At 51.9% G+C, this 13,493-nt stretch overlaps 5 protein-coding genes across 5 annotated transcripts; 2 read left to right on the forward strand and 3 right to left on the reverse strand.

The window, feature by feature from the left end:
- Window positions 1–703: 703 nt before the first annotated feature.
- BO82DRAFT_423751 (SDR family oxidoreductase) lies at window positions 704–1,848 on the forward strand (the record flags this gene model as incomplete). The annotated part of the gene is made up of 1 exon (XM_025640265.1): window positions 704–1,848. The coding sequence occupies one exon, from the start codon at window positions 704–706 to the stop codon at window positions 1,754–1,756; it is 1,053 nt and encodes a 350-aa protein (XP_025487664.1). The 3' UTR covers window positions 1,757–1,848.
- A 178-nt stretch (window positions 1,849–2,026) lies between these two features.
- BO82DRAFT_358275 (GNAT family N-acetyltransferase) lies at window positions 2,027–3,001 on the reverse strand. The gene has a single exon (XM_025636243.1). It carries the CDS (start codon window positions 2,925–2,927, stop codon window positions 2,214–2,216), a length of 714 nt encoding a protein of 237 aa, XP_025487665.1. The 5' UTR covers window positions 2,928–3,001; the 3' UTR covers window positions 2,027–2,213.
- Window positions 3,002–3,167: 166 nt separating this feature from the next.
- Window positions 3,168–4,150, reverse strand: BO82DRAFT_179465 (cupin domain-containing protein). Its single transcript, XM_025630411.1, has 2 exons — window positions 3,499–4,150; window positions 3,168–3,396 (listed from the first exon to the last, which is right to left on the reverse strand). Exon 1 carries the CDS (start codon window positions 4,078–4,080, stop codon window positions 3,568–3,570), a length of 513 nt encoding a protein of 170 aa, XP_025487666.1. The 5' UTR covers window positions 4,081–4,150; the 3' UTR covers window positions 3,168–3,396; window positions 3,499–3,567.
- Window positions 4,151–5,573: 1,423 nt separating this feature from the next.
- Window positions 5,574–6,704, forward strand: BO82DRAFT_368537 (uncharacterized protein; the record flags this gene model as incomplete). The annotated part of the gene is made up of 1 exon (XM_025637126.1): window positions 5,574–6,704. The coding sequence occupies one exon, from the start codon at window positions 5,574–5,576 to the stop codon at window positions 6,702–6,704; it is 1,131 nt and encodes a 376-aa protein (XP_025487667.1).
- A 4,763-nt stretch (window positions 6,705–11,467) lies between these two features.
- Window positions 11,468–12,988, reverse strand: BO82DRAFT_435856 (uncharacterized protein). The gene is made up of 2 exons (XM_025641067.1): window positions 12,753–12,988; window positions 11,468–12,682 (listed from the first exon to the last, which is right to left on the reverse strand). Exons 1-2 carry the CDS (start codon window positions 12,835–12,837, stop codon window positions 11,550–11,552), a joined length of 1,218 nt encoding a protein of 405 aa, XP_025487668.1. The 5' UTR covers window positions 12,838–12,988; the 3' UTR covers window positions 11,468–11,549.
- Between the last annotated feature and the right edge of the window lie 505 nt (window positions 12,989–13,493).

Genomic DNA, 13,493 nt, shown 5'->3' on the forward strand with positions numbered 1-13,493 from the left:
GGCCGACCCTGACCTTTGCTAAACCTAAAATGTTTAGTTCAGACGCTAATGCAGGAGTATGACATTGATCGACATGGAGCAAGATAAGGCGATGGGTTGCCGAACCTCGGGTAATCCTCGGCTGTGCGGTTCTTCACTCGAACTTCCCTATCAACTCAACTAAGTTACACAATCAAAGTAAGCCCACCGGGCTTACCGGCTTTATTGATGCGTGACTGTGATCGGCTTACTGCCATGCCACATCTTGGCTTCTGGCCGTGGACTGACCCATGATAGTTCTGTGTTTCTAGACGGGTGCCGTTTGAAGTTCATACAGGGATTCTACAGAAGAAGGATAAGGAAATCGAGAAAGAGCTAGCACGAGCATGGGGAAGCCCTGGGCATCACAGTCCTGCTCATCAAGTATACGCCACCTGACTACGGCCTGCAGCAGCCATATTCTGAGGGGCATATCACGGCGAACGGCTGACGGAACGACCCCCGGAGATTGCGGGGATAGCACCAAAAGAAGTACAGGAACGGATCTCCTGCGGTCCCGAGCGCCAGGCATGCAGCAAGAAGGGGAAGAGCCAAGGATGGAAATCTCTTTCTTACTAGTGATTGCAGGATGTTCCCTTGCAGTTCAAATACCCACGCAGCACCCCTACCTTCGTTTTAGGCTTTCTTCCGTCCACCACGACTGATACTTCCACCACCAACCAATATGTCGCCTACAGATCAAGTCATTCTCATCACCGGAGCTTCAGGCTTCGTAGCCTCGCACATCGTGCACGATTTCCTCCGTGCTGGGTACAAGGTCCGCGGGACCGTCCGCTCGGCTGCGACGGCCGACAAAGTCCGCCAATCGTTTCCTCAATATGCCGCCGAGCAGCTGTCCTTGGTGATTGTCGAAGATGTCGCGCAACCGGGAGCCTTCGACACCGCGGTGGAGGGCGTCCACGGGGTAATCCACACGGCGGCACCGTTCCAGGTCTTCGCCGTCGAGGACAACGAGCGCGACCTGCTGAAGCCGGCCATCGATGGAACCCTGAACATCCTCCAAGCAGTCCACCGGCTTGCCCCCAAGGTCCAGCGCGTCGTCCTCACCTCCTCCTTCGCCGCGATGGCGGATCACAGCAAGGGCCGCTGGCCCGGCCACGTCTACTCCGAGCAGGACTGGAACAACACTCCGTACGAAGTCGCCGCCGCCCCCGGGGCACCGGCGGGGCTAGCCTACTCAACCGCCAAGGCGTTAGCGGAGCGGGCGGCGTGGGACTATGTCCGCGCCAACCAGCCCGGCTTCACCATCGCGACCATCCTTCCTCCGCTGATTTACGGGCCCAATATCAACGCCACCGCCGATCTCACCCGGCTAAACACCAGCTCCATGGACCTCTACCGGCTGATGGCCCCGGCATCCCGGGCCAGCGATCCTGTGCCCGAGAATCTGTTCTGGTCGTTCGCGGACGTGCGCGACGTGGCGCACGCCCATCTGCGCGCATACGAGGTGCCCGCTGCCGGCAATGAGCGCTTCTTCATCTGCACCGGCAACTTCACCTACCAGCAGTTCCTCGATGCGCTGCGCGCGGGAATTCCCGAGATTCGTGACCGCGTGCCGGTTGGGAGGCCTGGGACCGGCGAGGTCCCCTCGGACGTGTACACGGTCGATACGTCCAAGTCCCGGAGGATCTTAGGGTTGGAGTATCACTCGCTGGAGGAGACAATTGTTGATGCGGCGCGGTCTCTTCTCCGGCTTGAGAAGGCGGAGCGGGGGTAAAGGGTTTGGCTGTGTTGCTGCAGACTGAGAGAGCCTGATTGTCGATGTTTCCTTCGGACAGCCATCACTCACGACTGTTATTTTTGTTCTCATTCCCCAGCTCAGCGAAGCCCATAAATAACCTGCATTGTTTCCGGTCCCCAGAACATCTTGTGGCCGGAATAATTCTTGTTGTGCTTGGGTTTGCTGGAGGGGGGAAACGTATGAATATTCAATCAAGATCTCCATTAATCAGTGCACTTTACCCGTTGCGTGCCCGGGGTCAGTCACCCTGTGTGTCTTGTCGATATGTACAGGTATAATCTCAACATCTGCTTTTTCCGCATCATGGAGTCGCCGCCCTTCCAGCTGTAGGGCTTCTTGCCGTATAAAATGCTACACAACGCTATGCATGAAACAGCATGGTTAGGTATATTGCTGCTGCCTCAACGTTTGATTCAAGGATAGTCTGCCCGCCCTAGTCGCGCCGCAACCTCACGACCATCACCAACCCTTGTCGCTGCTCATCGACCACCGCTCCGTGAGTCTTCCGCACTACCTCCACCATCTCGTCATCCCCATTCGCGACCAGCGCTTCGACCAAGGTCGCCCGCCCTGCGTCCTCGAACCCCAGCCTTCGATACAGGTTGACCGTCACATCGTTCCCCGCCTTGACGATCAGCCGCACCTGCACCGTGTTGGGCTTCGCTCGGTACTCCCGCAGCCAGTTCAGGGCCGCCTGACATAGCTGTGCGCCCAGCCCGCGGCCTCGGTGGGCAGGGAGGGTGAATAGACTCAGCATCTGCCAGCGCTCTTCCTCGCTGTCCGGGCGCTGTGCGGGTGAGTTTGCGGCGGCGGGTAGGGCGAACTGGTCGGCTGGGGTGGGGCCGCGCAGGGTGACCTGGGCGATCCATTGCGTTCCGCTGCTGGCATTCTCAGGGCCGCTGGGACTGGGGGTCGTGGAGGCTGGGGTGGCCGCGCAGATGAACACTTCGCGGTCCGGGACGGTGAGGCGGGCTATCCAGTCGTCGTCGGTGAAGGCGGACTCGATGGCATGGGTGGAGGAGAAGGAGCCGGGCGACACTTGGAGGGCTTCCAGGCGGAGGGCGCGATACTGCGCGGCTGATGCGCGGATCGTGGCCTCGTCCTTGGGGATGCGGAAGAAGGTGTAGGTGAAATCCGGGGAGGCCATTTCGATGGTTGCCGGTGCAAGATATTGATTGGAGATGGTGATAGGTAGTCTGTGTAGGTTTCGGCTGATCGGAAAGGAGACTGGTAATTGGACTTGAATTTGACATGATGGCTAATTCGCGTTCGACCCCACAGCTTATATATCTTACGGACGTGGGGGGGGTGAGTCAGATAATGCACGCTACAGGCCAAAGATACTGCTATAGGAAATCGACGATGCTTCTTGTTTCGACGGTACCGTTTGAGATACAGCCATGGTGAGTCATGAGTGGAGCTACAAGTGGCCACAAATCCCGGCGGCGCAAATCCCGGGAGTCTCCACCGCATGACCCCTTGGAATAGCTTCAAACTACCCTTCTGGGAGGGAACCACGCAACGCAGCCATCCACAGGGTCGATAAGGGTTACGGGGATGGCTTGATCCTGGTAAGGCTACGCATGGAGTGATCTCTCACATCCATTGTCAACGAACTACGGAATAAGACTGTTACCATCCAGAGTCAAAACCACTGAAGACTATTGCAGACGACTGCCATCATAACCCTCGTTGATAACGTATATATTGAATCATACCTGTTTACACACATGCTAAGATCAATCCCCAGGTCCAACCCGCTCCATCTTCGTCAGCCCAACACAGCATTAATGCTTCCATTCGTTACCGAGAGATTGATCTCCGATATTCATTGGCCCCGCACTAGCCTGGATGAACGCCACCCATTTGGCACAACCATTGTTGGGAGTGATGTTCCTCCATCGGTGCATGGTAGCTCTCTGCACCAGCACATCGCCCGCTTTCAAGATCCGCGTCTCCCCGGAGTCCAACGTGATCTCCATCTCGCCTTCGAGGAGGACCACCGTGTCCGACGTCAGCGTCCGGTGCATGGGGCTCTCAGCCCCGGGTTCCATCGTGATCATGCAGGTGGCGGTCCCGCCCTCAGGGCAAATCCGACGGCTACCGGGAAAGAACGTCGTGGTGCGGTCTTCCTGATATTGCTCGATATCGGCCTCACTCGAAAGATCGAGCGGGAACGAGTGACTGGAGGAAAGGATTTTGATTTCCCCAATCGGGATGGGTATCGTATGTTGCTCGTCCGAACCGTGGGAGAAAATGGCAGCTCCGTTGGAGTCGTGGGTGGTGATGTAGTGAGCCATGTTTTGATGAGTTGCACGGGACGATCGCCGGTAGGAAGAGAAAAGAACTGGGGAACGTCCTCAGTGGGATTTGGGTGAAGAGTGAGAGGAGGACTAACTGTGACTATTTGTAGGGAGGAAACGGGCCACTCGGCATTCGGGTCGGACGCTCGGTGTCCGACACCTCCGCGTTTCCCGTGCAGATGATCATCTTCTTTCTTCTATGCGCTTGACGACGTGTAAGATGATTGTTAGTGCGGGAAACTGGGAAGAGAGGTTTCAGGGAAGACAGTGGAGTCTTACGGTTTGCATACCTCCTATTTTCAATCTTCATTGCTGCGGCTAGGGCCCTCTGCCCCTTGTAGACTTATTTAGTCGTTCTACGTCCGTAGAATTCTTTCTACATCGGCATAATCTTCTTATACTGAAGCTGCTTTACCAAAGGCCAACAGCTGACCCTGTTTATAGCTGGAGAAGCTGGTTGTTAAACAACTAGAGCCGGACCACTAGCTTTCAGCGAATACTCTAACGGAGATATGATCCTTGGGGAGGCTTTTCAGTTTGAGAGAAATTCAACGAAATCGAACACAATGGCAGGCGATGAACAATTTGCGACAGGACTGTTCCAGATACTGCCCGAGCGATTCCCACACCCCGCCCGGGATTTGCCAGTAGTGGGCATTGTCGCTACAGCCCTAAATTGAACCTGCGATCTGGTATTCCACTATTTGCTGTACACACTAACTTCGGTCAGTTATTCTAAAATAGTAGGCGACATCACCGCCCCCAAGGGTACTTTGACCTACATTCAGTGCCAAGGGCTGTGATCGGAACAATCAGCCGGTGTAGTGTAGTGAATGGTGTGAAATAGACTTCAACGGTAAGTGTTCAATTTGCGGCTGGTGCTGTGTTCCAAGTCCGATAGCAGAATATCAACTCCAATCTACCTTTTGCCTACTCCCGAACGCAATGGTTTGGCTGGACGGATTGATCATTTCATGCTATATAGTTGCCACTCACGTTAAAATTCACCGTTCATCAACCATAGATTTGCTTCCGAGGAACAGATCCAGCATCCAAGTTTCCTGAGGGGCGCAGGATAAATCGTTTCGTGCGTCGTGAGGACCTGACATTGAATAAAAAATGGTCTGCGTCACAGATCTTTTGTACTGAATAATTGATGATCTTTGAAAATCGCTGCAAGGTTATCTGCTTACTGGTGAATGCATCAAAGTTCTCCGAGATAATGCATGGGGAAGAATATATTAGACCACGGCCATGATGAGGAGCCTGTCTGTCTGTAATACCACTTTGCATTCAAGTCTTGTCGAACAATGAACACATTGTCTTGAAAGCTTTATTGCGGCGATCTGCGCGAAATAGATGAAGGAGCGCAGGCATGATGCCGTTCTTCAGGATATGCTCCAGCAAGCTCCTTGTTCAGCACTCAGTACCCAAACGATACATAAACCCGCTTGTGTTGCCCAAGGACCTCACACCCACCGTTTCAAGCCATGCGTCACAACGTCCTCCCAACACTACAGTGCAACACTTGGTCTTCAGAACCAACACTAGATCTTCAACACGAAGAAGTAATGAAATCAGATAGCAAGAATGCCATCAGCGGACGCTGGATCGAGACGCTACGCGAGATCTTCCCAGCGAGCGAGGGCTACACACTCAACGCGACGATTCACGAGTACCGTGGCTCGAAACACCACGAGAGCGACGACAACGACGCCGACAACGTTATAGCCTACGACCGACTGGCCGTCTATTATTCCGAGTACCAGGGCGAAATCTTCAGCATGGTGCTGGAGTGTAGGGATGAGAGCAGCGCTGGAGCGCCGGAGCCGGGCAGCGGCGTCGCGGATGCTGTGATAAGCGCCCGCTCCAAGTTCCTGTTGAAGGGGTGGCCGGCAACCTTACTGCCCATCCCTACGTATGGCGGGGTCATAGCCTTAAATGATGTGTTCGTGTATGGATTCCGGTCCTATTGCGTGGAGCCATGGTGCGATTTGGACCTCGTGTGCGACGACCCGCAGCACTTCAAGAAGGAAGAGTATGGACAACTATTTAGGCTGTTCCTGGACCCACAGCGGGAGGCTCAGGGACTCCGCGTCGACGATGCGCAGTTGTTCACGGAGTGGTTGGCGGAGTGGAAGGCGAGCCTGGCTTCGAAGGGCCCGGCCGAGAGTCTCTCGTTTGAGCCTCTGATGCAGGGATCTGGTCAGGCTCCAAAGGTGGGTGAGTTTAACTGCCCTGCGCTCGAGGACATGAACCTAGCGGAGACGCGGACGGGGCCACATTGGCTGCACACTCCCGGAGGCGCGCTTCAAGAGGCCGATGAATTCAGGTTGCCCGAAGGCATGAAACGTCGGATAGAATTTTCCCTGCCGAGCCACGCGCTGGAGACTCTCGAAGGCGTTCCTGTATGCGCTGAAGACGACATCTCGCTTGGATCTCTGTCACCCATCTTGGAGGATACCAGAGAGGACTTCCTATTGGAGTGTCTCGGAGATGCTCCAGAGCCAGCCCTGGACAGTCCTCCAGACTGCATGGAGCTAGAGCAGGTCATCGAGGAGGCCACTCGGAACTTTTTGCTACAGTTGCTCGGTGAGGAAGACCCCGACGAATTTGATTAGACGCCTCCGTGCCGATATGCGCATTCGCTGAGCTCGTCGGTGGGTGTCATTCTAGATAATGATTAGTATCTGTACCTAGTTGAAACAATGCCAACTTTTGAAATCTTACTCTTCGCTGAATTTGTTCTCAGTTCCTCCCTTTTATGTTCTCTCCCTACCATACAGCCCGATTTGTGCGCCATGCTGTTTTGAACAACGGCTGCTTGTGACTTGAGTTGGGGAGCGTGAAGATGATGGATTCCAGGCCTGTTGGGAAGAACAACCTATTCTACACAGGTGCCATGGCCGAGGCGCGGTTAGCTGCCTTCAAGCAATCAGAGAAGGCGATGGACTTTAGCAGCCTTTGCATCATGGTTGCCTTATGTGTATTTAAGCTCGGAAGGTGTTTGTCTATCTCCTGACATGCAGTCCTTATTATCCAATGCTGAAGTTGGGAATTGGAAATTGTTCGAGATAAACCATTCAATCCAGAAATATGCTAGCAGCAATCCTTTCCACGCTACCCCGATAGCATGCAACAATGTACAGTACAACATCCCACTAGGTAGCAGAGAGAGAGAGAACAAAGGTATAAACCCAAACATAGATACACCGAATAGCACACAGCATCGTGGTGGCCACGGACAGAAGATAATAACAGCTGGTATCAACGCAGGACATCCATATAGACACCGATGGTGTTTATGCTATTTGAAGACACATTGCAACACTCATAGTTCCAAATCCACAAAAGCGTTTACGCCGCGTTTGTCTTTCGAGATGGAGGGCTTTTCCCCGTGGGATGTGGGATGTGGGATGCGAAACATTCCAGGTTATATGGAACAGGCGCGCTAGCTTTACACAACAGTCAGGGTCCAAAGCAGTTGATGTTTGTGCTAGATAATCAAGGAAGTTGACTATCAGTCTAAACGTTGCTCATTACTGTAGCATGAGTAAACCAGACGAGGCCTTCATGATACACACCTCATACAAAGGGTACCCACACCAGGCAATGCGACTCTCCGTCAGATACCGCTTTTCGCGACAATTGTTTACAAAAGAGATAACTATTATCAAAACCCATTGCATTGCTCTTGCTGCCGGCATTGTATTCTAAAATACCGACTCTTTACAGTACGGATCCTCTCATATTAGGGATTACATTATGGATTCTTAGTACACTTAAAGGCCGAAGATATTGCTATTACAGTTCTTCAAAACGTCTTTCTTTTATTGTTTCTATTAGAATTATTAGGATAGATTAATACTGGTATATATCGTCGGTAATTATACACAGCATAGAGAGTATATAAATCCTACCTCCTATTGTGTAGGGCTTAGTTCCGGTACAATTAGAATTACAGCCGGTGTCAATAGCAGTTATGCACAAAACAATACAATCTACTCCCACTGTCCATAGGAAACACAGACTGATCGACATGATACTGGTCGCAACACGACTTTCTTTCAACTGCAATGGCATTGCCATTCTTGGTTGCGGGCTAGACCACGCCTGACCTCGGATCTGAGCATCATGAGAGAACCCGACTCTAGACTCGAGATAGTGGAAGGCCGGTACTCAGCTATCTGGGCTCGAAGCAAATATCTCTGTCTGGCGTAATGGGGACTGGCGCAAGAGAGGGAGAGGTCAGAATCAGGGGTGTCGTGTTTATGCAAGTTTCCGATTGCGACCGCAACGAATCCAGCCCTTGATCTCGTTCCAACCCGGTGGTTCGTCCCTTCAGTCGTAGCAGGAAACTGGTTGTCTCAGCCACCCAGCCTCACTCCGGGACCGCAAGGGAGGATTAAAACAGACGCACTGGAATGCGGTAGATACGCAGTGACGGCTGACAGGGAACGAGAAGTCGTACAATAAAAGTAAAGCATTCTTGTGGTAAATCGGTATATTGAGCATGTCGCTAGAGCAAGCTAGCGCTCAACACACGCGATTGTCCAGTGTATCCAGCTCACGCCCGTATCAAACAGATCTTTCAACACAGCTGCCAGTGTACTGTTGCTTCTTTTCTGGGGGGGAGGCTGGTGGTCGAAGGGTGAGCCCGACGCTCCCAACTGTCTTGTCTTCGCTTGCTAGGTATCCCGAATGAATACGAGATAGGCCGGTGTCGGACATCTCGTGTCGTGAGACTACCTGTCTCACATAGTGGGAAAGACTCGTTCCTGACATGACAGAGCGGCCCCCGTGCCATTTTCATTTTTCCATGGGCGCACATGTTTATCTCGATGCACGCAAATCTTGGAAAAGAACAACAGCCAGTGGCTTTCTACCACAAACTGAAGGCGAACGCTAACGTTGAAATCAGGGCTGTTTTGTGTGAGACCTACATCCTTTGGGCTGTCATGCCTAACACCTGTTTTGATTGTGAAGACTGAAGCTGGCAAAGACAGATTAGTGTCAGCACGCGGGGGGCTTGAAATCTCTGTTGCTGGTGATTTATTGCTTCAAACGCCGAAATGGTGCTTTTCAATTTTGCACGCGTTGTTGACAGTTTCTGGGACTATGGATCGCATCGGTCGGTTGCGACACAGATCAAACATAGGTTTCCTACGACGACTGAGCCATTTCCGACACGTGTCTTGGTCTCGGGCTATCAATGAAAGATCTATCTCTCGTCATGTGAGGGAACCTGTGGATGTCTCGCGGAATCATTGTCTGTTATCCCCAGTCGTCAGTGCCAAGAAGGTGAACAGTGTGGCTACGAACAGAAGCATGACGGGATAAGATTTACGCTCCCTTCCCGTACAATGGAAAGACTCATACGATTGTACTTGACCTGGCCGACCGACCACCGGCAGATAAAATGATTGCGAAAAGGAGTTATCTAGACCAAACCGACAAATGAACCTGTGAACAGCAGCATTTAGGCAAGCTCTGACGGTTTTTAGAGAGATGGTCACGGGATGCCATGCGCTTTGTATGTAAAGGAAGTTGATTCTGGGAGTCACCCCAAGCACCAATCACCTCGCTCATTCCGTAGCCTTTCAAGGTGCAAGCACTGTGACACGATTGAGAGCATGTTCTGTATGCGACCAGGGACGGTATATGCAGTACTGGTCGGCAGTAATTTAGTCATGGTTGCCTGTGATCTATCTACGAAGACTGGACAAGACTGGACACCGAAGCAACCAAGGGAATGGGACGCAACAAACGAATATAATTACTATCCGTGCAAATGATTAGGGAAAATGCGCCCGAAGAACTGTGAATCTCCACCAGGGACTATATCTCGAAAAGGAGCAACCGGTTGTGGACGTCGTGGGGGCTACCTCGGTTCTATGGGCGAGGGGGGTTGATCCGGTGGGTTTGATAGATCTGAGCAACGGGATCATCATTGTACGACTCGCTAGGTCTGCTACTTTCACAGGAGATGCGATGGAGTGAAAGTCAAGAGAACAGAGCCAGAATCCCATAATCTTCTTTTCCAAACCCTTTGCGAAACAGAATACCAGCATACTACCTCCAAATGAATGTGATCAAGTCCAGCAACCACCCTCTCCATCGATTCCACCACCATAAAATGCTCTCCATCATTCCTTTGATCGTTCGGGGCGATTGTTGCGTGGCCTATTGCCCGGTCAGAGATCTTTCGAACTTCTCTCCACTAATAGCCTTTTTGTGGTTGTTCACATACCGCAAGGATCTGAGCCTCTCACCAAATCTTGCATTTGGAGCACTGCGTATGGCCACACACAGCTTCGGCGTTTTGTCAAAGGACTTTTTGGGTGCAAGTTCTTTCACTGTTGGGCCCTTGTTTGCACATATGGCAACGCCATTGAGGGCTCGCGGTCGACTCGCTGGGCGACAGTTGCGTGAGGATGACGGCGCCATCGGGCTTGATTTCAAGTCTCCATGCAGGCGCCATGGCTGAGGACAATGGAGGAGGAGGAATCCGGTATTAGATAGACTGAGAAGGCAGAGACGGTGGATGAACTCTGGTGACAACAGAACGTCGCGGGCAGTGGATGTAGAGAACGGAACACCTTTTCTGAGTGCCTAAGCAGACATCATGCTGATCTTATAAATAGGAGGAATAGGGATCGGGCTCGAATACACTTTACAAGCCTCAGAAGAACAATAGTATAGCGAACGCTGTGACTGATCAAATCGACCCACAACAGCTTCACTGATTGGGTGATGAAAATCCTAATAGGGGCGACAGGAGTAAAAAACGGGGGGAAAAAAAGAAAAACAAAAAAAAAATAAAATAAATGAGGTGAAAAGAGAAAAATACTTGGAAACAGAAACTGCAGATGAAATTGTCTGGGAAAACAAGGAAAGACAAAAGCGAGATCATGTGGTTGGAGTCGAGGTATTGGGATCTGTCAAACAGTTCTTTGACTCACTGCGTCAAATTTATCTTCTAAGAATTGGCCTCGCCAGCCCGAAGGGGTAATATCGTACTTGATCATGTCTCACGCCAACGGAGCAATATTGAGTCAAGTAAGACCTCGGAGAGCAGGCCTGATCAAAACCTTGTCTACGGCACCGAGGAAAGACGCCTCGCGGATTAGGTCAACTCAAACCTTACAGATCAGATTTCAACACATTCGTTGTAATACCCCCGCCGCAGGTGTATGCGGGTCTCTATATTTGAAGCGTAATTAAGCATGCAGCTCCGACCCGACTCGTACAGGACTGATGGTCGTTGGTGTATCTGTGAACTTCCCATCGTGATGCTCACTCAGGGAGCTTACACCTCCACAAGGAACATATAGAAGCCGATAGCTACAGGCTTTACATGGTAAGGACTAAGACAGGAACTCAGGGAATGGCAAGTTTACTACTGATCTTCCGGTAATGAATACAAGACGATGGACATCCCGAAAAAGGATTCGAATGAGATAGGGCTAAGTAGCCACCTCTTCTGCAGAATTCGGCAACTGCAGAAACAACTTTCGTACATTGCTCAACCCCTCCAGGTCTCCGGCCTTCGTACCCACAAGCTCTAAGGGAACCCAGCCTGGAGTGAGGCCGTTTTCGAAATCCACCAGCCATACATCCCGGTTGTGATCGATCAGCACGTTATCGGGTTTCACGTCGCCCCAGATACACCCTCCCTGGTGGAGGGAGTAAACCGCCTCGTGAAGCTGGTCGGACCACTTGCGTCGTTCAGCCAGGGCAACCTCTGTCTCAATGTTGATCATGCTGCCCAGTGTAGTCGAAGGAATGAACGTCAGTAGGATCCCCGGAAATGGCGACCCGAGGCCGAGAAAGCCTTCTAGCCGGGGCACGCGAAGCGAAGCCGGACATCGCGCCGCAATCTCTCGCAGCCGGAGAGCTTCGGCTTCCAGGATCCCGGTTCCAACTGTCGTGGTCTTGTAGAGGAAGGCCTTGCCCTGAATTCTCACCTCGAAGACCTTATTAACCTGAATAGTTCGGAAGGACTCCACCTGCGACAGCTCGAATCGGGGAACGTCGACCATTTCTTTGAAGACAGCTGGCACAAGTGGCACATCCAGGAAGCCGACGAAAAGCTCCGGGTGGTCGTGGATCTCGAGGCGCAGGTTTACCTGCGAGCTGCGCAGATGGGCGTCCAAGTCGAGGGTGCGCGGTGGGTTGTGCTCCTTGAAAATGGGCTGTAGGAACGGCATCAAAGTATCCACCAGCTCTTGCCAGCGGTGCTTGTCATGCAGAAAGACACACCTTTCGATGAGGGTTGCCCCATCGGTGAGCTTGTAGTCGGGCGGAAGCTTCTTGTACTCCATGCGCACCTGGAACTGGGTATCCTTGGCCGCAAAGCAAATGAGAAGCTCACAGCAACCATCGGGGTAGGCCAGTCCGGCCGATCGGATAACTTTGTAGGGAACGTCCGGGGAACTGCATGCTTCGGTCTCGGTCTCGTGGTCTTTCGTGTCGACCGGGCCACTGTCATCGTTGCCATTCGGTGGTCGGGGCGAGTCAACGGAAGGGTCATCCTGCTCTGTCGGTCTTTCGTTGGGGGTGAAATGTGGGCCTCGAGAAATGGGGGAGGGTGTCAAACCTAGGGGTCTCCAAAGTGGTTAATTCTTTTTTTTTCTTTCCAAAGGTCTCCCGAAGACAGCATGACCTACTGTTCCCATCCCGCTCTCCTGACTCGTCTTTGGAAAGTTTGGGACGCTTGCGTTGATGTTCTGCGGGATCATTTTCTCCAACCATCCTGCTGATGTAGATGGGTTGTCGACGGGACTGAGATGTTTGGGCCAGATTCGGGTGATGAGGACTACGTGAGGTAGTTGCAGGACCAACACAAGAGGGGCAGGAGGGAAACAGAGAAAGAAACTCAGGTTTGGAGGCTCTGGGAGTCGGCTTTATCACTTTGCTGACTACCTGGCCACGCAATACTTAGTCAAAATGCAAAATAGCCTCCTAATTGCCGGGAGATTGGTCTTTGTCACCTTCAACCTATCAATTCACGGGGTCGTACATCTTGTGTGACAAGGGAGAGAAAGAACCAACCCGATTAGCCAAGATCCCTGTCTGTCAAAGAACAAGAACAACAACAACAACAGGCAAGTGGAAACACGCAGACAAAAGGGGAAAAAGAATAAAGAAAAAAAAGAGAAGAAAAAGAGAAAAAAAAAAAGACCAGACCAGACCAGATCCGCCATGTGTCTATTTGGTCCGATGAAAGCTGGCCAATATAGAGTTTTAGAAGCCTGTGTCTGGGAAGTGAGCAGGAGACATGGATTGCCAAAGATACCGTCTAATAGCATAGAAGGCCCTTCCCCCTTCCAACGTGATCCAGATCTATCAATGTATCAGTAAGACAAAAAATTGTACACAAGCTTCAGCTTCATTTGATGCTGTACTGC

The sequence above is a fragment of the Aspergillus uvarum genome (genome assembly GCF_003184745.1).
Source record: "Aspergillus uvarum CBS 121591 unplaced genomic scaffold BO82scaffold_68, whole genome shotgun sequence".
Lineage (NCBI taxonomy): Eukaryota > Fungi > Ascomycota > Eurotiomycetes > Eurotiales > Aspergillaceae > Aspergillus > Aspergillus uvarum.

Excerpts from the sequence above, each read along its gene's own strand:
- BO82DRAFT_358275 (XM_025636243.1), bottom strand. The coding sequence starts at position 2,927 with ATGGCCTCCCCGGATTTCACCTACACCTTCTTCCGCATCCCCAAGGAC.
- BO82DRAFT_179465 (XM_025630411.1), bottom strand. The coding sequence starts at position 4,080 with ATGGCTCACTACATCACCACCCACGACTCCAACGGAGCTGCCATTTTC.
- BO82DRAFT_435856 (XM_025641067.1), bottom strand. The coding sequence starts at position 12,837 with ATGGTTGGAGAAAATGATCCCGCAGAACATCAACGCAAGCGTCCCAAA. Across the intron at positions 12,683-12,752 it reads AGGAGAGCGGGATGGGAACA|GTTTGACACCCTCCCCCATT; the intron begins GTAGGTCATGCT and ends GGAGACCCCTAG.